We start from the raw sequence: 19,952 nt of genomic DNA on the forward strand, positions 1-19,952 counted from the left end.
TTCTCCAAGGGGCTGTGCAGGGTGATCCAATGCTTATGAATGTTCGGCCTAGTTTGACATCGTTTGACCCCGTTTGACCCCATAACTCCGGTGTTTCGACCGTTTGAGCATCCGTTTGCATGGGCTGACTCGGGAGTGCAGCTTCCCGGCCCGCCAAGGGAGAAAGCCACCCCAGCAGATGCTTGAACCACTGCCAAAAAGAGCTTTCCAGGCTGCAGTAAATGCGTGCCAGAGGGTCAGAGCCGATCTAGGGGCTCCATCAATCACCGTGGCCAGATTACTTATGCCGCCCCATCTGTTATTTCTCGGCCCCGTCTCCCTTCTCTGTATGCACTCTTGAGCAGCCTTCAGTATGATCTCGCCAATTCTCTTCAGTGCCTATGCCCTCGTGGGTGTAGTTGTCACAATTCTTTTGAACGTTGCTAGTCAGATCCTCTTCCGGAACAAGAATGAGCCCCCAATGGTCTTTCACTGGCTCCCATTCGTGGGCAGTACCGTCAATTACGGAATGAACCCTTATAAGTTCTTCTTCTCTTGCAGGGAAAAGGTAAGTGCATACTATCTTGGAAATGGGCATAGCTAACGATGATGACTGACTAGTATGGCGACATCTTCACCTTCGTGATGCTCGGAAAGAAGACAACGGTGTATCTAGGCATCAAGGGCAACGACTTCATCCTCAACGGCAAGCTCAAGGACGTCAACGCGGAGGAGGTCTATGGCCCGCTCACAACTCCTGTTTTTGGATCTGACGTTGTCTACGATTGCCCTAATTCCAAACTCATGGAGCAGAAGAAGTTCATCAAATTTGGCCTCACCCAAAGCGCTCTCGAATCGCATGTTCAATTGATTGAAGCGGAGGTTCTGGACTTTCTTAAGACGTCTCCGCGGTTCAAGGGAAACTCTGGAGTACTTGATGCGCCGGCCGCCATGGCTGAGCTTACAATCTTCACTGCTGGTAGTGCGCTTCAAGGGGAGGAAGTCCGCAAGAAGCTCACCACGGGGTTCGCCGACCTCTTCCATGACCTCGAACAGGGGTTTACTCCAATTAACTTTATCCTCCCATGGGCACCGCTTCCTCAGAACCGCAAACGTGACATTGCCCATGCTCAGTTACGAGCAACGTACATGGATATCATCAACAGCCGTCGCAACAAAACCGAACCACAAACTCCCGATATGCTTTGGAACCTCATGAACTCGACGTACAAGAATGGCACTCCCGTACCAGACAAGGAGATTGCCCATATCATGATTACCCTTCTTATGGCCGGCCAACACTCATCTTCGTCAATCAGTGCCTGGATTCTGCTCAGGCTGGCATCGGAGCCTCGGGTTCTCCAAGAACTCTACCAAGAGCAGCTCGACAATCTTAAACATGACAACACTGGGCAATTCGAACCTCTACAGTACAAAGACCTCGATCTCCTCCCATTCCACAAAAGCGTTATAAAGGAGACACTTCGAGTCCACCTGTCCATTCACTCCATTCTCCGCCAGGTGAAAAACCCAATGCCAGTTCCCGGCACGTCCTACGTTGTCCCGGCCAGCCATGTCCTCCTGGCCTCCCCCGGTGCGACTGCGCTTACCGAGGAGTACTTCCCCAACGCGAATATCTGGAACCCTCACCGCTGGGACAACCAACACGCAGACAAAGAAGAAGAGGGTGGAGAGCTAATTGACTACGGCTACGGTGCGGTATCAAAGGGCACGAATAGCCCGTATCTCCCGTTTGGCGGAGGCCGGCACCGGTGTATCGGCGAGAAGTTCGCATATGTCAACCTCGGGGTCATTGTCGCGACTATTGTGCGAAACCTGAAGCTTTACAACGTGGGCGATAGGAAGGGCGTTCCCCCGACCGACTACTCGTCCATGTTCTTGGGCGCTATGCAGCCTGCTGTTGTTGGCTGGGAACGGCGCTTTCCTGAGAGTTCGTAGTCTAGTTCAAGAATGATATGTGGACGAAGGATGCTGGCAATGCTTGTAATAATAATAATGGAATGTCTCTATTTGCTTATTTCATCTGACCAGCTGAAATCGTACTTGTTATAAGCGCCCGCCGCATTGACACCTTAAGTGAAGATCTTATGGCGGCGTCAACTGACAAGACTCAGGGCAGACACGGGGAATGAATGATAAAAATAAACACGAGCACCGTTACGGCAAGTCGAGCTCGAGTGACAAAATAATAATATCACCCGTCAAGGCGCCCTGTGTCAACCGAGCAATACACCCCTGTTATAGAGGGTATAGCACCGCCACTATCAACGGCCCTAGCAGGGTTTACTCCGGACTCAGGGCGCCGTTATCTTCTGCCAACGCATCGATCCGGTGACCCCCAGATCGGCATCGTCCTGTGCATCGCATTATTGCTGACTTCTTGCTTCATGCAGTGCAGGGATCGCGCCGGGCCTGGACTCTCAGCCCCAACCCTCCATCAGCAAATACAACCTCGACGGCGACTCCGATGTCAGCTACATATTAATTATGTCCTGATTACTGGTACAAGTCCAAAGTACTTTACTGTATGTAAGCCGGCGTAATAGAACGGAGCCTGACGGCGCATCTTACACGGACTTTTATCGGGAGCTGATTTTCCTTTAGGGCTGTCATTTGTACCTACTGAAGGCTGTGCAGATGAATCCAAGACACCCCGTCGACCTTACCTTAACATATCAATGTATGTCTATTGTTATCTATGTGAACAATATTGATAACATGAAGCCACGTCCCATGATTGACCTGATCTAGCTGTCTCTATTTTGAACGTTCTAGGTACACCCGGGGTGGATACTCAGGATCAGTCCACAGGGCTATGCAGAGATTGTATCGATAGAGTTGATTATAGTACTCTCATTCCTGTCCATTCGCCAGCAAGATGCGGCCGCCATCGATGCAAAGCGAGATTCCATCGACGTATGCCTGTCCCAGGTAATCAGTATAAATCATGAACTGTGCCATGTCCACTCACCCCAGCCTTGCTAACGAGATACAAAACCGTCCCGGCAATATCCTCTGCATTGCCTGCCCGTCTGGCCGGGACCTTGTCGAACAGCGAGCTGAAGATATTCCCCTCCGCACCGACAGGATTCATATTGCTAGGAACGACTACTCGAGTTAGTATGTTAAAGCCAGCATATCCGGTATTATAGAAGCCAGACAAAGCACTCACAGCCGGGATTGATCCCCACAACACGCACATAGAACCGGTTATACTTGGCCGCCAACAACCTCACCAGATGATCCGTAGCAGCCTTGCTGGCCGCATAGCTCGTCAAATCGACATTCGTCGCATTATGCATACTCGCGCAAGAGCTCGTCACCACAACGACCCCGCGCCCTTCATCCCGACCTTTCCTGCCTTCAGTACCGTCCAGAACACGGTCCGCCGCCGCAGCGAGGAGCGGGAGAAAAGCCACGCTGAGGAAATAGTGCGCGGTTGTATTCACCCGGAAGGTATCCTCCCAGTCCCTGCTATCGATGGACCACATTGAAGCCTGGAGCTCGGCTAATGGGGCAGTGAGGACGTTGCAGGGGAGAGAGGGGTCGCGCCGGATTCCGGCGTTGGAGATGAGCATGTCCAGGGCTGGTTCTTTGGCGGATATTGTGGCGGCGAGGTGCTGGATTGCGTCTTTGGAAGAGATGTCGCAGGCAATTCTGCGGTATGTTGAGTAGCTGGGTGGTATGCCGTCGGTGTGGATGGTGGTATTTGCTTACCCTTCTGCGCTTCCACCGTCGCGGCCTAACTCGTTCAGATCACGGACGGTTTCTGCTATGGGGTCGCTGGGTAGAGCGACGAGATAAACCTTTGCTCCGTTTGATACCAGGCCCTGCAGTAACTGTTGTTAATGCTGGCTCCTTGGGAGAGTAGGGCTCGTACCCTGGAGATCATAAGCCCTATCCCACTGCTTCCGCCGGTGACCAGCGCAACGCGGCCTTTGACATTAAACAGCCCGAGTGTGTCGAGAGACATTTTGCTTGAAAAGGATGCAGTAAATTGGAGTATCTCAACAAGAAGTATATTTATCCTCTCCAGCCCGTACAAGAGCGGGGAAATTCGTGTCGGACCCCCCGAACAATACCCCAACTCTATAACAAACTATCAGTATGTACGAATACTACAATAATGCTATACTTATATGTCCAGACGACATCACTCCTTGTAATGCTCCCTAGTCCTCATCTCCGCCTGACTCAGACACTCCGCAGCCACGGCATCATCCCTAGGAACCAACCGCACCTTAAAGTCCCTTGGAATAGCAACAAGCGCCGTCTTAAACTGGTTGTAATCAACATAGTCCGTATTCGGGGGCGCGTCCTCGCTCGCAACAATCTTGTACGTCGAAAGCAGCCGAAGCAGCGCCGCATAGAGCAGCCGGGACGCAATGTACTGGCCCGAGCAGGCGCGCGAGCCTGCGCCAAAGCTCAAATGGGGGAGGCTGGTTACCTCTCGCTCGACGGGGGGGTCTAATGATTTGAGCCAGCGCTCAGGGTCGAATTTTCCGCCGTTGGGGCCAAAGTGGTCGACGTCTAGTAGAAAGTCAGCACAGATATGCTTTGGGTAGGGTTGGATATACTTGAACGCACCATGATTACCAGCTTGGGCGTTTATGAGAATCATTGTCTTTGGTGGGATGATTGCCCCGTTCCAGTTTACCTCTGTCACTGTCTTGCGAGGCAGGCTCATCGCGCTGACGGTGTAGTACCGGCCGGCCTCCTTGATGATGGCGTTGAGGTAGGGGACCTTCTCCTCGCTGACAGCACTTGTCCAAGCATCGCGGATGTCAGGGTAATACCGCTTGATATCCTCGTAGGCACGATCCTGCCAGACCTGGCCCTCAGGAGTAGACAAGGACCCAATAGCAGAAGTCAATGTACCGGGGATAGTCTCGAATCCTCCAGACACCAGAGACAAACAGATTGAGGAGACCTCGACCCCGGTAAGCTTTGTCTCTTCGTCTTTTAGAATAGCCGCAGAGATGCACGGCTTATCGGTACCTTTCTTGATCATCTCGCGGACTTTATCGAGCAACAGGTTGAGGTATGCATCGCGACGCTCACGCAACTCCTTCGACCGCGCATTCTTCTCGTTATTCGGCACATAGCGCAGCGCAGGGATATAATCCTGGAGATTCTCCGACGCACTACGCAGCAGCGAGATCGCCGAGCCAACATGGAGGATCTCGCGCAGGAGGTCGTCATACACCGCGTCCATGCGGATCCCATAGCAAAGCGTCAAGGTCGTGTTCAGCGCATACCGCTGGATATAAGGCCTGACATTCAACTCAATGGCCCCATTTGAGCTATCGCGGTACATGTCGCGAACAATGCAGTAGCTCTCCAGGTCGAACATGGGGTGGTAGTTGCGCAGGGCTGGTCTCCCTAGTGCTGTACCTGACGCCTTGCGCTTTTTCTTGCACGAGTCGTCCCAGGGCGAGGAGCCGATTGTGAACCCCTGTGTGCTGCTGACGACGCCGTGGAAGGTGTACAGCTTTGGTCGGTCGATGACGGCGCTTTGGTGGCCCAGCAGCATCTTGCGGCAGTCTTCGAAGGAGTTGACGACCACTGCGCGCGTGTTGCCCAGCTTGATCTGGAAGACGGAGTGGCCATATTGCCTCCACCAGCCCTCGCAGATGCTGGCGTGGTCGTCGCCGAGTTTCAGCAGGTGGCCGAAGACTGGAACTGCGCCTGGGATTTCGGGGAGTCCTTTGATATGGGGGATGTCGGTTGCAAAAGCCACCTGATGGGTTAGATTGGAACAAGACGATGTAAGAGACTTACCTTGTAGAAAAGATATAGAAATAGGGGAATCAGCCCTAGCAAGTAGCTCCTGGGGACAGCGCCCAAGAGGGCCAAATGCTCGTCCAGATTCACGTTCTTGATCATGTTGCAGTTTATCTTGCAGCTGAGAAGCCTTGCAAGAGATGAGATTATATAGATTATAGATTATAGACTAGAATAACCAGGATTAATGGTTGACTGGTGTGTCCGACACCCCTCACTGTTATCCCTGCTATCCACTGGAGGGTCGGTGTCGGACAGTCCGACTGATACTATCTATTCAGTTGAACTCTAGATATGGAGTTATCGGTATGAATTCTTTTATTTACTAAGAAAAGACCTGATCTGCCTGTCCATCCACTCAGTATCTTCGTTATTACTCCCTCCTCCAGCAAGATGACCCCAGACTGACGGAATCACCGCCAGTTCCCCAGACTGCAGAAACTCAACCTCCTTCTGACTTGCCTCCCACTTGAAGTACTGGTCCGTACGACAAGGCATAAGCAGGATCCTTGCCTTCAGCCTGCGTAGTGCACTTTCCAGGCCCATCTCATTGCTCAGGTCGGACCGCTGCCACATCCCCAGCATGGCCAGCAGATCGTCAGGATGCCAGTCCTCGTAATTCTTACCACCTATCACTCCAGCCCATTCAGCCAGAGAGCTAAACCCCTGTTTCTCGAAGAGCCGCTGCTCGAACCATTCGGCGCTGGTGAGCCACGCGGAGTACGCTCTTCCGAATGCATGGAGACCGCGAATAGGCTGTGCATTTGAAACCGAAGAGTTGTAATCAACAGAATGGATAAGAGCAGCCTTCGGACCCTCCAGAAACTGATAGTTATGCAGACTGGTCCTCGCGGATGAACATATAACCACCGCGCGTTGGACCATCTCCGGGTACATCGCTGCCCAGTGATATGCACACTGTCCGCCCATGGAAAAGCCAGCCACGACGTCCAGTACTGGGATATTCAAGTATTCCGTGACTAAGCTGTGCTGGGCCCTGACACAGTCCTGGTATTCGATGGTCGAGGGGAAATTGGCCGTGTTTGACGGACTCGAGGACTCTCCGTTGCCGAGGAGGGCGACCACGATGACTCGGTAGTCGCGGAGTGCTCCGTTGGCGAAGTTCAGGGTCGTGTTGATGCGTCCGCGGAAGCATGTTGGGATAAGTGCTGTCCTGCTGCTGTCTACGTTGAACTCGCGATACGCCAGGCGGAGGGGGAGCGTGTCGCCATTCTGGAAGGTGAAGTTGAGTTCGTAGTACTGAATGCCAGGCATAGTAAAACTTAACAATAGCTCTAGAAACCAATATAACACTACTTCAGTGACTGGTTGTTAAGATAAGCTTAAGTATTACATGTCGTCGGACAGTCCGACAGCCCTAACTCTCAAAGACCGCCGTCGCCTTAATCTCAACCGCAAAGCGCGGATCAGGCAGTTCTCTCACCCCAATCGTTGCACGAGCAGGCGCACTCTCTCTATCCGACCAGATCTTATTCCACTCCTCGTTCATGCCCGCATACTGAGTCTTCATATCCAAGATGTAGACGGTGGTGTCGACAATATTGTAGAGATTGGCCTTCCCTCCGGAAGCGCCCTGGATGATGCTGTCGACCCTGCGCAGGATAGCAGCTGTCTGCTGCCGCACATCGACTGTAAATGTGCCGTCGGGGTTTTCAACCACCCCTTCGTAGCTTCCATCAGGGCTGATTGCGGCGATTCCGGAGACGTAGATTGTGTGGTGTGTGGAGGGCTGCACGACGCGGGCGTGGGAGAACCGGGTTGGGCCTGTGCGTTTCTCGGGGTCGAGGAGGAAGGACTGGCCGTTTGGAGACATTCTGCTGGCAATTGATATTTGATGTTTGAGATGTTGGAGTGTATACAGCTGTATCCTTCAGGGATTTATTTGTGGTTGTTTCGGACTGTCCGACGCGGCAATGCCGATGTCAGTATAAGACATGACGTTGATTTATTCTGTTGGATTTACTCTGCTTGATTTATTTCTGAAGAATGGTCTTCACCTGGTAGTAGTATTAGTTATTACCTTACCTATTGCCTGTGTTGGAGCCATCGTTTCACGGTGGAGAGTTGGAGATATCTTGAACACCAATAGGTAACAGATAAGACGTACAGATAATGAATGATAATCTCCTTCATTCCGATTGGAAGTTAACAGTTATTCCCCGCACTTTGGCGTTCTTCAACGTGATGGCTGGATGTCTTCAGATAACTCCTCATATCCCTCCCCCAGAACAGTTTGCTTCATGAATAATGCCGGAACTCACTGCCAGGGCAGAGAACTCCTGCAAGCGATGCTATCGCAGGAAAAAGCGCTGCGACAAGACCCTGCCCCAGTGTCTCGCATGTAAACGCGCCAAAGTCTCGTGCAGCTTCCTCGACGAGGAGGCCCCGGTGGCATCCTATCCCGTTGCGTAAGTGGACTTGACTGATGATACATGCTGTTCTAATAATGGCACAGCTATGTACGAGGCTTGGAGCGCCGCGTCAAAGAGCTGGAGCAGCAGCTCGCGTCATCGCTGACGCCCCAAGACTCACAAAACGAGGCATCGCATCCCTGGGACCAGGAAGCTGTTGATATCCCACTGGGGGATGAATTTGTTGCCCCTGAGCATGTCGTAAACACGCCGCCACCTGTGCCCGCGGACATGGTATCAGTGATACCCATCGACCCTCTTCCCAGACAGAAGCCAGGCAATCTATCAGAAGAGCTGCGGCTGCTGTCGCTGGAGGCAGTAGCAGAGCGCTATCTTGGTTCTTCATCCGGCCTTTCCTTTGCCAAACTCACCCAGACAGTTCTTCACCGGTTATCCCCAGACCAAGATGGCTTTGTCTTTGGCGAGAACAGCGGTGACAGCGACGAAGCCCGACAAGATCCAGACTGCGATATAGATCCCATTTTCTTCGATATGAATACACTGCCCCTGAATTCGCTATTCGGGACCGGCGACCCGCCTGTTGAACTGGCAGACTGCGAGGATGCAGACGCAGATGCAATGGAGCTGGCTTTGCTGGAGCCCGGGCATATCAGCTACCTCTTGGAATTCTACTTTGCACACTCGCATACCCTGTATCCGATAATCCGAAAGACGGACGTTGAAGAGGTCCTCTGGCGGATCTTTGCTGATCCGCTGGATCCATTAGCCCAGTCTCCGCTGTGGCAGTTCAGGGTGTGGATGATTCTGGCGATTGGGTCGACGACGTACTGCTCCGTCTCTTTGATGGATGAGACTGAGCCCGTGCGGTTCTTCAACAAGGCCATGACTTATTTTGAGCCGGCAATGGGGTGCGGTGACTTGGTAGGTGTTTCTATGCTTGACTGATCATGGCTAATGAGAGTAAGGCCGGCCTGGAGGTTTTGATGCTGCAGGTTTCTTATTCCTTCTTTAACAAAATTGGGCCCAGTATGTGACTTCCAGTAGTTTCTATATTTTTCCGTCCTAATCCAATAGATACGTGGTTCTTGGTGGGCGTCGCTGCTCGCATGGCAACGGGGATGGGACTGCACACCGACGAAGTATACCAGACTCTGGCAGTCGACGTCGCCGAGCAGCAGAAGCGGATATTCTTCTCTCTATACATGATGGATCGGTACTTCTTCTAGCTTTATTGGATGGGCATAACTGACATCCGCAGTGTCGTGTCATTGGCTTTGGGACGGCCCTTTGCTATCCAAGACGACGACATTACAGTCGAGGCATGTCTACTTGTATACTTATACTGTTTATTCATATACTAACTTGTTGCAGCCATTTGCTGATGCCGAAGACAAAAACATAAACCCCGAAACAATCACGCCCTCCAGCAATCTCGAGCCATCCACCATGGCCGTCCCCCTGCACATCCTCGCCCTGCGCAAAATCGCCAGCGACATTGGCAGCAAGATCCACTCCACAAAGTACAGTGAGCGGCAAAGCCCCGAAGCAAGAGAGCAAACCATCCAGCAGCTACACAAACGCCTGGTCGAGTGGCGGCGCAGCATGCCATTCCCCCTGCCCGATCTCCAGTCCAAAGTACCCCATCTCTGCACCAGCTGGTTCGACCTAAACTACTACACCCACGTTATCATGCTCTACCGGCCATCCCCCCTCAGCCCAGTCCTCGACGTCTCCAAGATGAAGATCCTCGCAGAGGCATCCGACATGGCCATCCGGCAGGCAATCAACCTCCACCGCCAGCGCCGGTTCGCTTACAACTGGCTCAATCTCGTGGCCGTCTTCAACTCGACTCTGTCTCTTATGTATACCTCTACTGCGGCCCTGGCAGACGACGGTCTTTCGTTGGCAATGGACCAGAGCAGGGCGATCGCGGGCCTGGAGCTGGCGGTGGAGTTGCTGGATTCGTTTAGGAGGAAGTTTCCCTCGGCGAGGAAAATCCAGGCTATGATCCAGACTGTCATAGCACGGCTCAATGTATATACCCTGTTTTCGTGGCCGGAGCCGCAGGATTGGCGTGCAGCTGCTGGGGTCTGTCGGCAGTCATGAAGTATCGTCGGACAGTCCGACAGTCCAGATTAAGCATGACCATTTCGCACTTTTATCTCCTGAGAAGAGCCCAATTTTCCGTTCATTCGAAATGTCTGCAGCAGATGATTCATTACAGTCCCAAGACAATGCCAGCCAGCCATCCTATCCAGAAGGGGGACTGGCTGCGTGGAGTGTCGTGCTGGGCAGTTGGATGGCCTGCTTTGGCACCATGGGCCTGATGAACAGCCTGGGGATCTTCCAGGCATATCTCGAGGAGAACGAACTGCAGCAGCTCTCTCCAGGCAAAGTCGCCTGGATTTTCGGCATCTACTCCTTCCTCGCCTTCTTCTGTGGAATCCAAGTTGGCCCTATCTTCGATGCAAAGGGCCCCAGGATTCTGATCATCTGCGGAGGGACTGGGACAGTGCTATATCTGATCCTCCTTGGCTTCTGCACTCTATACTGGCACTTCATGGTCGTTTTTGGCATTCTCGGTGGAATCAGCCTGTCTCTCACCTTCAACCCTGCAATCTCCATCGTCGCGCACTATTTCAACCAGCGGCGAGGCCTGGCAACGGGCATTGCCTCGTCCGGCGCCTCCTTTGGCGGCGTCATCTTCCCTCTGCTCTTCCAGAATGTCATCTCCAAGGTTGGTTTCGCCTGGGCCACGCGAGTCATCGCCCTCGTCGATCTGGTTACTCTGATCACCGCAGTCCTGCTCATCAGGCCCCGGTTCCCCCCTAAGCAAAGCTCAGCCAGGAGTATTCTCCCGGACATCTCCGTCTTCCGCAACACCGGGCTGGTCCTTGCAAGCATGGGCATGTTCTTCATGGAATGGGGTCTCTTCGTCCCAATCACCTACCTGACATCTTACGCCTTGTCCCACGGTATGTCCCCGCAGTTCTCCTTCCTCCTGCTCTCCCTGATCAACGCCGGCGCAATCCTCGGCCGCTGGATCCCCGGCTACTGCGCCGACCGCATCGGGCGCTTCAACACCTTCATCCTCACCATCTTCGGCTGTCTGCTATTCGCCGCATGTCTGTGGATGCCCGCCCAGTCCAGCAAGGCAGTGACAACCGCTTTCGCGCTGCTGTTTGGATTCGCCAGCGGGAGCAACGTCAGTCTGGCGCCTGTGTGCATCGGCCAGCTATGCAAGCTGGAGGCTTATGGGCGGTACTATGCGACTGCGTACGCTATTGTCAGTATAAGGTGTGTTCGCCTTGTCTTCAGATAATTCCAGCGACGACAGCTGATACCATCCTTATCAACAGCACCCTGACGGGCATTCCGATTGCCGGTCAGATCCTGACGCAGTGCAGGGGCGAGTACTGGGGCTTGATCGTGTTTACCATTGCTAGCTATGCTGCTAGTCTGGTCTGCTTGGTTGCGGCGAAGCTTTACTGCTGTGGATGGATGGGGTGGAAGGCGATCTATTAGCATATTACAATTCGGTCGTGGTTTGGCTTCCTCATCTCAGCGTCTGAAAAGGCCATTCAATAAAGGCTGGAATATGACAACTGCCAGCAAGCCTCGCTGGTGTGTTGCAATCAGAAGATCAGGGTGCATGAGCAATGCAGAGTCCTGCGCCTTTACCGTTGTCCAGTATGGGATACCACTTGCTTGTTTGTATTGACAGATTAAGCCAGATGGGGCCCCTTACTACATCGCAGCTCGACATTCTATAACTTGAACTACGTCCAATCTACAGAATGCCCGCGCAACTGAAGGATCTTTGCTCATGGTCCAATTTACAGCCGTCCAGGAAAATACCACCGGCAAACGCCACTTCCACGTCTCTTGCTTTCGGGAAGATGCATCAGGACAGGAACTCGCGATTGCCACCGACGACGAACCAGAGGCATGATGGGAATTTCAATCTGTACATCCGGGAAGGTCTTGCAGATGTTGAAAGAAATGGCCACACCGCATTGTTGAATGGGGTGGCTGTTTCTCGCCATGGCCATGCCTAGCTCCATCGACCAACTCAACGCGCGGAGCAATGCTGTAGGCTACATGCCTGATTGTACAGATTCTCGTTCTACCAATGGTCACTTATTTTTGGCTACTGCTTGGGTTCCGGATAGCAGAAATGAACAAATGTTTGTATACAAACAACCTGGCCATGGTTCACATATGAAGGGCCATGTCGATTGATGTCCATTGTTATTATAAAACCTCATTCCTTGTACCTCCTAGTTTCTTCACATTCATTGTTCCAAAATGGCTCCTTTCCAGGGCGATGTTCGTTGCAACTCTTGCCCCTCCAGATATCAATGCCCAGATTGCCTAACATGGACTGATGTATAGGAACTTTTCATTCGCACACGTTTTGACGCACATACTCTGTCCTTTTCTTTGACGAGAATACCAGCTTTCAATATGTGGTTTAATCAACAAAGACCGGTAGTATTCCATTGCTCACGTAATGGCGTTCGAGTTTATTTACTTGGCCGCGGAGAGGTGAGTGTATCAGGTTGCGCCGCTCTGGTATCATGCACTGATTATTGATGTTCACGTAGGGCGTCAGAGCCCTCATTCTGAGGGCGATCACAGTGGATTCCTTGGTCATCTATATCCATCGGTTGTCCATGACCCGTCCTCCCAGTTGGAGGCTTGTCAGACTGCTTGTTGGCCTCGCTCGACACCCGGACGTTGTGGGAGAACTGTCAACCGAACAAGAAGATATGGTTAGGCTTGCTATTCTAAGGGCAACTGGTTACTTGTGATGTTACAATACAGGAAGAATGTTAAATTGAGTGTCTTTGATTGTAACAGACAGCAATCGTAGCTTGTGATATTCTTTGAAGATGTAACCAAGCGAGGTGAGAGAACAAAGTGCAAAAAAGCGAACGCCTTCACCAGCGCAGCCCTCGTGGAAAGATATAAAACCCGACCCTAATTCCCTTCTAGAAGCCTCCACCAATCCACTGAACAAGGATCTCTAAGCCCAAGTTAGTTATATTCTTAGGGAACTCGCTCATCATGTCTTCCACGCTAGTTGCTGGACCTAAAGTTGCGGCCTGCGTGGCTCGGATATTGGACAGCGCCAAATGCGGATACGTCCAATGGGGCTGGGAGAATATCGATTTGTGGATAAAGGGGGAGAAGATGGGATTCAAGGAAATCGAGTTTGTGATCCCTGATCGCAAGATTGAAGATGCCATTCGCGTCCTAGAAACCACGGGGGCTCCCCGCTGCAAAGATCCGAAATGCATCGAACTCCAGCAAGACTGGTTTGATGAATGCGTAAAGCAAGAATTACTACTTGACGAGTTTGACTGGGATGGCAGAGACGCTTTATATGCCGAAATACCGCCTATCTGGAGGGTTAATGCAAAACCAAGAAGGGATGCCAAAAACCGGATACACCCTGTAGGTGCCGCACATTTCCACTACAAGGACAATGACGGAGTGCTTACACTCCTGTGCCAGAGCAAGATCCTGCCCTGGGTTCGCGAGATAGAGTCTGGCCTTGCTGCTCCTGGAGACCCCGATCTAGTCATGACAGACCAGCCTGGGCTATATCCAGTCAAGGTCTTGCGGCCCGCCTCTTTTGCTGAGGCTGTGCTCCGACTGCTGTGTCGTGATATGGTTGATAATGAAGACCTCGAGATGCTATGGAGACGGATGCTTGATTCGATGAAGGAAGAGGAAACCCTGTTCTCTCAGAATCTCAGGCCTGCATTCCAACCCGCCTGGAATGCCCTCATGGGACGCAGTGGCTACATCGACCCAATAACCGAAGTCATTCAACTCCGCAGGGAATTGATCAAGGATGATTTCCGACCCGATCGCCTGCCTGACGAGGCCATTGCCGGGGGCGAGCGGTATCAGGAAGCCACCGCAAGTAATCGTGAGAAGCTCCTAAGGTCTTTGTGCGATAGAGACCAAACAGTGGACCGGAAGTTTGGTTTATGGCATATGAATAAGTTTCGTCCCATACTGGAACGCTCACCACTCCCAATCCCAGAAGACTGTGATCCTGTAACCGAAGGTCTTCTGGAAAATTGGACCAGGATCATCCCTATGGGAGTGTTCAAAGTCATCGGCCCTGGAGAAGTGGTCCTCGTAGATTGAACCGCGGGTCTTCTGCAAAAATTGGACCAAGTTCACTTGTTGACTCTCGTCTTTCTGTTTGATGGCATGTTTAGTTAATTCTCAATCTCATTATTCTCTTGGCACAGATCCGTCACAACGATACGGCGTTATGGTAAAACATCTGTAATCACGGCCCACATCTGTGTCGCCCTATCACTGTCTCGATCCAGACCCATGGCCTGCACTGTAATTGGCCACCTGGCAGGGCGCTCACCAGCCACAGCTGAGATCCGCCGCCCCAAACCGTTTTCTCCCGGGCAGAGTCGGAGCTCTGCACCCCGCGCACGCCGTCTGGGCGAGGCAAGTTTCCCGGTTTGGCGTGACCGGCTGTCTGATTGAGTAACCGGGGGCGTGCGGTCCAGACTTTGACGTCGGAAGATTCAGGAACGGTCGCGAATCAGGATTCTCGAAAAGGAGTCCCGTGATTGCAAGGTTTTTCGTCACGGCTGGCATTGTGATCATTGGCTGTGGCATTTCTTCCTTTTGGGCTGTCGAATATTCGATCTGAACTTTCCAGTTCCAGTTCCAGTTACCAGCGATTTGATCGGATTGTGCCAGACAACCCATCGTGGGCGGAGGATCGAAGTGCTACGTCGTCTCCACTCATGGCCTCGTGATTCCTCTACCGGAACAGCTTTGGCAATAATGACTCTACCCCAGATTACGACACGCCGCTCTGCCTGCCCCGCGTTCGGAAGTTAACTTGACTGACGTTGACATCTTGAAGGTCGACCAATTGAGGCTCGGGCTCTCTCTGTCATCTTGAGTCTTAAATATCACCAGCCCTACGACACTTCACGACCATATAATAATGACTTAAAACTCATCTCCTGTCCCAATTCCAATGCAAATGCCCTCTACGCTTCATGACGAGGTCACTGTCTCCAGTCTTCATTCAGGTCAACCGCCCGCCCCAGCGAAACAAATCGCCAGCATCCCTCTTCCGTGCGGGATTCGCCCAAGATCAATGATCCAAAATCCAAGCAATTCCACTCCCTTTTGGTGATAGTCCTTCCCCGCTCGCTGGAAAGATGGTCGGGTTTTTGTTGATGGCCACGAGCTACGGACTGATGGACTGACGGCAGTGGTGGCGGTATTCCATCTTAATATTATACTACTAGTCGTACTCGGCTTTGCCGTCTTAACTACTCCTGGAAAGCTAAGCGGGGCAAGACGTTTGGTATACGACTTGGCTTTGCGCTGCATGCTTTGGGCGGTTCCTTGGTTTCAAATAGTAAATGTTTGAAGAAGTAGGGTGGCAGATGGGGGCCGATGCACCTGTCAGGGATGCAGACAAAGAACCTGGACGCAGATGAGCAGCTCTTAAATCAGGGTTTGGTTTGCATGTGAGGGATCAGTGCTGCGGTTCTAGATCTCGAAGATCCCCGTTCTTTTGAACGCATTGGCCTGCTTCTTACGTGTCCATGCGTCAGTCCAGGTCTACCAAGCACAAGCTACAAGATTCTATCTCTCCAAGTACGACCTACTCATCTAAGCCAAAAGCACATCCAGTTCACTCGGTTTCTCATTTTTTGTAGTCTTTCCAGGTTTATTAGCGTACATGGCATGCCACCAGCCATGCAAAACGTGTTTGAACACAAGGTGGTATCTTTTTACAACAAAGACACGATATTAGAGGTTGCTTCCCTGCTTCGAAAATGAAGACAGTAACAGCGCTAAAGTCGCCATGATAACATCCATAAGCCTCCAACTCTTTTGTATCATAATGAAAGAAAGGAAATCCCATGTGACCATATCAACCGCGTGTACCCCTGTATCCGTATCAAATGGAAAATCGTCTGTACAAGAAGATTATTCGTAATAAGAGGCTTCCAGTAGTAAGGGGGTGCCCCGAGTATGTGTATAGTGCGCAGGAAAAGAGACAGCCACCATGCAGTATCGAACAAGTGCGGAAATAACAAAGGAACGCAAAATCGAGAATTAGGCGAACCCGAAATGAGGCCAAGTCAGAAATAACAGCCATATAATCCATAGGTGCGCCCAAAATGCAATGCAGTCGTGATTGGTATGTGTGACAAGGATGACAAGCAGCATGTCTCGAAAAAGTAAACAGGAGATTTGTCAAAATCGGGTATCATAATCAAAAGGGGGGGAGAAGAGAAGAGTCTTGAGGCTTGTTCGTGAGGACATGGGTGTGAATTCGGACTACCATCCCTTTGCGTGGTACTCCCAAGGCCCGTAATCAGTAGTGTGATTCCAAGAGCCGGTTCTTGCGACATCTTTATCCTTGCCCGGCGCTACCCCGTTGGAGGCGGCCACCGGCGGCTGCTGCTGCTGTTGGCCTTGAGGTCCAGGATATTCTTTCAAGTTGGCCATGTCATGAGCCGTATGCCTCCGCTTAAATGCATTCGCGGTCGCACTCTTCTGCTGTCGCTCCCATAAGAGATGGCGACGAAGGGATTCCGTCAACTCCGTGGCCAACATGTTTCGGCGGGTGGTTCGGGGCGAATGCGCGACAGACTCCGGGGTAGGCTTCATGATGATCGGCTTTGAACGCGGAACACCAGGCCCCTTCATTGTCAGGCTCTCCTCGTCGTCCTCCGGGGGTGATGCCGGGATAGAAGGACCATTAGGCGAAGTAAGGCGCGAGCGCTGTAGGGCGGGAGTAGATCGAGATGCATGGCCCATTTTCAGGGGTTGGTGCATCATCATCGTCAAAAGTGAGCGACGGGAAACCAAGTTCGGTCGCGAATCAACCCTTTGGAACATGCCGCCGCCCTTCTCCTCAACGCTCGAGCGACCACTCTCAGTAACCGAGTCTTCCCAGTCTGAATCTTCGTCATCGTCGATGGCACTCTCCGAGATGTCGTCGTCCGTCTCGATCGCATCCTCGTCGTTGCTACGACGATCCCTCATCGATTTAAGATCTGCGGCCTGGTCCTTGAATGTCGTAACCTTTTTGGGATTGAGATTGCTGCCCGGTCTTTTCTCGAGTTGATCAGAAAGCGAGCTGTGGCGAGGAGCATGCATCATGCGATCCTCAAAAGAACTCTCATCGTCATCACCGGAAGAGCCACCAAGGGTGAACATGCCACCTTTTTTCTTCAAAGGAGACAATTTGGCGGGAACTTGGGTTTTGGTGGTACCTGAGTCGTTCGAGAGTCTCGGCTGCGACCGGTATGAAGAAGAGATCTGGGAGGGGGTGAAGCCGCGGACGATGCTGGGAGACTTAATCAACTGTGGTTTGGACGGCAGAATACCTGACGAGGAGACGCTGGTGTCAGAACCATCTATGTTCATGTTGGCGGTATCGCTGTCATTGCCGTCCGGGGCGGTCGTTGAGCAAGATTCGGTTGAGTGTTTTTGGCGATCATTCAAAGCAAACGACGGTCGCTTGAGAGTGGTGTTGGACGGAGGGGTAGGCGTAGGCGTGGACGGTCGGGGTGTGATGTCAACAATCGGCTGGGCTAGCGTTGCGGCCGGTGAGATCGGTTCCAGACTTTTCTTCTCCTTAATGTTAAGCACCATACGCTCCAGATCCAAAGATGTCAGATGCTTCTCCTTTGCTCGGCCAAGACTATATGAGTCGTCGCGAACAACAGCAGGCTTATAATCCAAATCTCTAGGACGCTTAATGTGCTTCTCTATCCGCTCTGCCTGGTCTGAAGCTGCTGATTCAACGCTGGCAGAAAGCTCCGGCAGGTCTGCGGCTTCCGATCGAAGCAAAGGCAAGACAGAAGTATCGCTCGAGTTTTCAGGTTCCACGCAAAATGTCTCACGCGTCCAAAGTCTCCAGCTCAAGTTTTCTAGTCGGCGCCCTTCTTCCATGAAGTCTGCGCATTTAGAAAATACTGTGGCAAAATAAGTTAGAAAAAAAAATGTTATAAAACTCTGTTCGCTTCAATTTTACTCACCCATCCACATTCCATGAAGGCTCTGTGTGTTTGCGGTATCCACCTTGTGAATCTTCGCAGTGTCCACCGTTAGAACAGGGGTTGCTAAACGTGAAGGCATCTTTGTGTCGCCACGATTGTGAGTTTTGCAAATGAACCCCCGGAATCTGTCACTTGTCAAAGAATCAGGTACGGGGTCGCCGTCTCCCCCGAACGTAGTCGTACGGCGCGATAGAGGTGCAGACGAAATGTTCCCGATCTAGTCCTTTTGTTTTTTCTTCCCTTTTTGGAGATTCGCCCAGATCGAAAGTCCAGCGATGGCCACACTAAGCAATGGATTGCAGCGGTTTCAATCCAGCTGCAAATGGCACCTTAGCTGCCGTAGAGAAGCAGCACAGCGGAAGGATCTATTTTTTCTAAAGCGAATGGCGGGTGTGAGTCGTTAAAAAAAAGGGCAGGTCGGAAAGTCGTAACAAATTCTTCAGTGTCCCGAAATCGCGTCTGAGAACGGACGGAAAGCGACCGAGATGCTAGAAACGGTTCACCTGGAATGGGCGATGAGGATGTTTGCGGTGTCGTAGTTGGTGATGGCCGGTTCGGGACGTGTAGGTGTGGTGAGGGGATGAGGGGGAGGTTGGAAGACGCGAGTTTGCCGGTAGGAGGAGGGAAAAGGAACACACAGGAATATGGGGGGAGAAGAAGAGTAGTAATAGCGAGGCACGGTGGATCCTGTGTGAAAGAGGAAAAAAGGAAGATGGACCAAGTCGATGGGCCGGTGGAGAAGAGAGATGGGGGGAAGGTCCGTATGTAAGTATGTAACAGTACAAGGGGATGCAGTGCGTGAGGATGGTGGCCACACACTCTCTCATTCACAGCCAGAAAAAGTCCGACAGACGGTACCGAGGGAGAGGTTCAAAGGCAAGAGGATGGGCGGTAAGTAATGGGAAAATCCTACATAGCCGCGCCTCTGCCCCGTGTTAGGCTCGATTTTATTATTATTATTTGGGATTTATTAATTCCTTTTCGAATTTTCGAATTTCTGGATTTTCCGTTTCTCTTCTGGGCTCGTACCTCTGTACCCTCCTGTGACTCCCGGAGTATCCCCGTGGGTCGGTTGGTAAGGAAAACGCCGTCCTGACGACCGGTATTTTACCAGGTTGTTTTCGGAGGCCCACCGAAGAAAAAAGTACGGAACTTGGAGTTGGGCTGAGAAGGGGAACTCGTTCCCGGTGAACATCCAGAGATTTAGCCTTATGAACCGACTTCTGGGATTACTTGAAGCTCTCCATATTCTTGCCGTATCCTCTTGCTGTTCTCTCTCTGTCTGGCTTTGATCGCAATTGTCCTGGACCAGAAGTACCAGCCAGCGTTGGTCAAAGAGAGACGGGAGAGGTTCTAGACAACGATTCAGCAGAGATCATCTGCCCTGTGACCACCTCCGCGATGACTAAGACAGCTCCATGCCCGCTAGTCTCGCAGCAGTTCTGTCGCTGGACAATTCAGCATTATTCAATAATATTCAAAGAGTGATAGTCGGTGGCCAGGTCACTTGACTGCCAGAGAAAAAATATGGATCCGCAATGATTGGCCTCCAGTGGCTGTTGCACCTTGAACATCACCTCCGTCCTCTTGAGCCGCTGCCTGTCAATTGCGACTCGTCTCTCTTGTGCAATCTGAGGGATTATTATTGTTCGAGATGCCCCGGACCTGTGGGAGAAGGGCCCCCTGGCGTCCA

At 51.9% G+C, this 19,952-nt stretch overlaps 10 protein-coding genes across 10 annotated transcripts; 4 read left to right on the forward strand and 6 right to left on the reverse strand.

Moving 5' to 3' along the window:
* The first annotated feature begins 364 nt into the window (after positions 1-364).
* Positions 365-2,187, forward strand: ASPVEDRAFT_37848 (cytochrome P450). Its single transcript, XM_040811587.1, has 2 exons — positions 365-547; positions 601-2,187. The coding sequence occupies exons 1-2, from the start codon at positions 461-463 to the stop codon at positions 1,936-1,938; spliced, it is 1,425 nt and encodes a 474-aa protein (XP_040664173.1). The 5' UTR covers positions 365-460; the 3' UTR covers positions 1,939-2,187.
* Positions 2,188-2,853: 666 nt separating this feature from the next.
* On the reverse strand, positions 2,854-3,973 carry ASPVEDRAFT_123508 (SDR family NAD(P)-dependent oxidoreductase; the record flags this gene model as incomplete). The annotated part of the gene is made up of 5 exons (XM_040806088.1): positions 2,854-2,922; positions 2,972-3,108; positions 3,173-3,657; positions 3,718-3,830; positions 3,881-3,973. 5 exons carry the CDS (start codon positions 3,971-3,973, stop codon positions 2,854-2,856), a joined length of 897 nt encoding a protein of 298 aa, XP_040664174.1.
* Positions 3,891-5,886, reverse strand: ASPVEDRAFT_881166 (uncharacterized protein; the record flags this gene model as incomplete). Its single annotated transcript, XM_040818240.1, has 3 exons — positions 3,891-4,530; positions 4,588-5,740; positions 5,782-5,886. The coding sequence occupies 3 exons, from the start codon at positions 5,884-5,886 to the stop codon at positions 4,154-4,156; spliced, it is 1,635 nt and encodes a 544-aa protein (XP_040664175.1). The 3' UTR covers positions 3,891-4,153.
* A 216-nt stretch (positions 5,887-6,102) lies between these two features.
* ASPVEDRAFT_80066 (uncharacterized protein) lies at positions 6,103-7,059 on the reverse strand (the record flags this gene model as incomplete). Its single annotated transcript, XM_040816807.1, has 1 exon — positions 6,103-7,059. The coding sequence occupies one exon, from the start codon at positions 7,057-7,059 to the stop codon at positions 6,103-6,105; it is 957 nt and encodes a 318-aa protein (XP_040664176.1).
* Positions 7,054-7,848, reverse strand: ASPVEDRAFT_37855 (RidA family protein). The gene has a single exon (XM_040811588.1). The coding sequence runs from the start codon at positions 7,616-7,618 to the stop codon at positions 7,163-7,165; it is 456 nt and encodes a 151-aa protein (XP_040664177.1). The 5' UTR covers positions 7,619-7,848; the 3' UTR covers positions 7,054-7,162.
* A 204-nt stretch (positions 7,849-8,052) lies between these two features.
* On the forward strand, positions 8,053-10,283 carry ASPVEDRAFT_80068 (uncharacterized protein; the record flags this gene model as incomplete). The annotated part of the gene is made up of 6 exons (XM_040816808.1): positions 8,053-8,213; positions 8,261-9,098; positions 9,143-9,203; positions 9,252-9,390; positions 9,436-9,508; positions 9,549-10,283. 6 exons carry the CDS (start codon positions 8,053-8,055, stop codon positions 10,281-10,283), a joined length of 2,007 nt encoding a protein of 668 aa, XP_040664178.1.
* A 91-nt stretch (positions 10,284-10,374) lies between these two features.
* On the forward strand, positions 10,375-11,702 carry ASPVEDRAFT_50134 (MCT family MFS transporter; the record flags this gene model as incomplete). The annotated part of the gene is made up of 2 exons (XM_040814264.1): positions 10,375-11,474; positions 11,537-11,702. The coding sequence occupies 2 exons, from the start codon at positions 10,375-10,377 to the stop codon at positions 11,700-11,702; spliced, it is 1,266 nt and encodes a 421-aa protein (XP_040664179.1).
* Positions 11,703-13,497: 1,795 nt separating this feature from the next.
* Positions 13,498-14,445, forward strand: ASPVEDRAFT_37859 (uncharacterized protein). The gene is made up of 2 exons (XM_040811589.1): positions 13,498-13,581; positions 13,685-14,445. The coding sequence occupies exon 2, from the start codon at positions 13,767-13,769 to the stop codon at positions 14,340-14,342; it is 576 nt and encodes a 191-aa protein (XP_040664180.1). The 5' UTR covers positions 13,498-13,581; positions 13,685-13,766; the 3' UTR covers positions 14,343-14,445.
* A 128-nt stretch (positions 14,446-14,573) lies between these two features.
* ASPVEDRAFT_25298 (uncharacterized protein) lies at positions 14,574-14,930 on the reverse strand (the record flags this gene model as incomplete). The annotated part of the gene is made up of 1 exon (XM_040809762.1): positions 14,574-14,930. The coding sequence occupies one exon, from the start codon at positions 14,928-14,930 to the stop codon at positions 14,574-14,576; it is 357 nt and encodes a 118-aa protein (XP_040664181.1).
* A 1,599-nt stretch (positions 14,931-16,529) lies between these two features.
* ASPVEDRAFT_50135 (uncharacterized protein) lies at positions 16,530-18,338 on the reverse strand (the record flags this gene model as incomplete). Its single annotated transcript, XM_040814265.1, has 2 exons — positions 16,530-18,175; positions 18,239-18,338. The coding sequence occupies 2 exons, from the start codon at positions 18,336-18,338 to the stop codon at positions 16,530-16,532; spliced, it is 1,746 nt and encodes a 581-aa protein (XP_040664182.1).
* Positions 18,339-19,952: the final 1,614 nt, after the last annotated feature.

This window comes from Aspergillus versicolor (genome assembly GCF_001890125.1).
Source record: "Aspergillus versicolor CBS 583.65 unplaced genomic scaffold ASPVEscaffold_2, whole genome shotgun sequence".
Classification (NCBI taxonomy): domain Eukaryota; kingdom Fungi; phylum Ascomycota; class Eurotiomycetes; order Eurotiales; family Aspergillaceae; genus Aspergillus; species Aspergillus versicolor.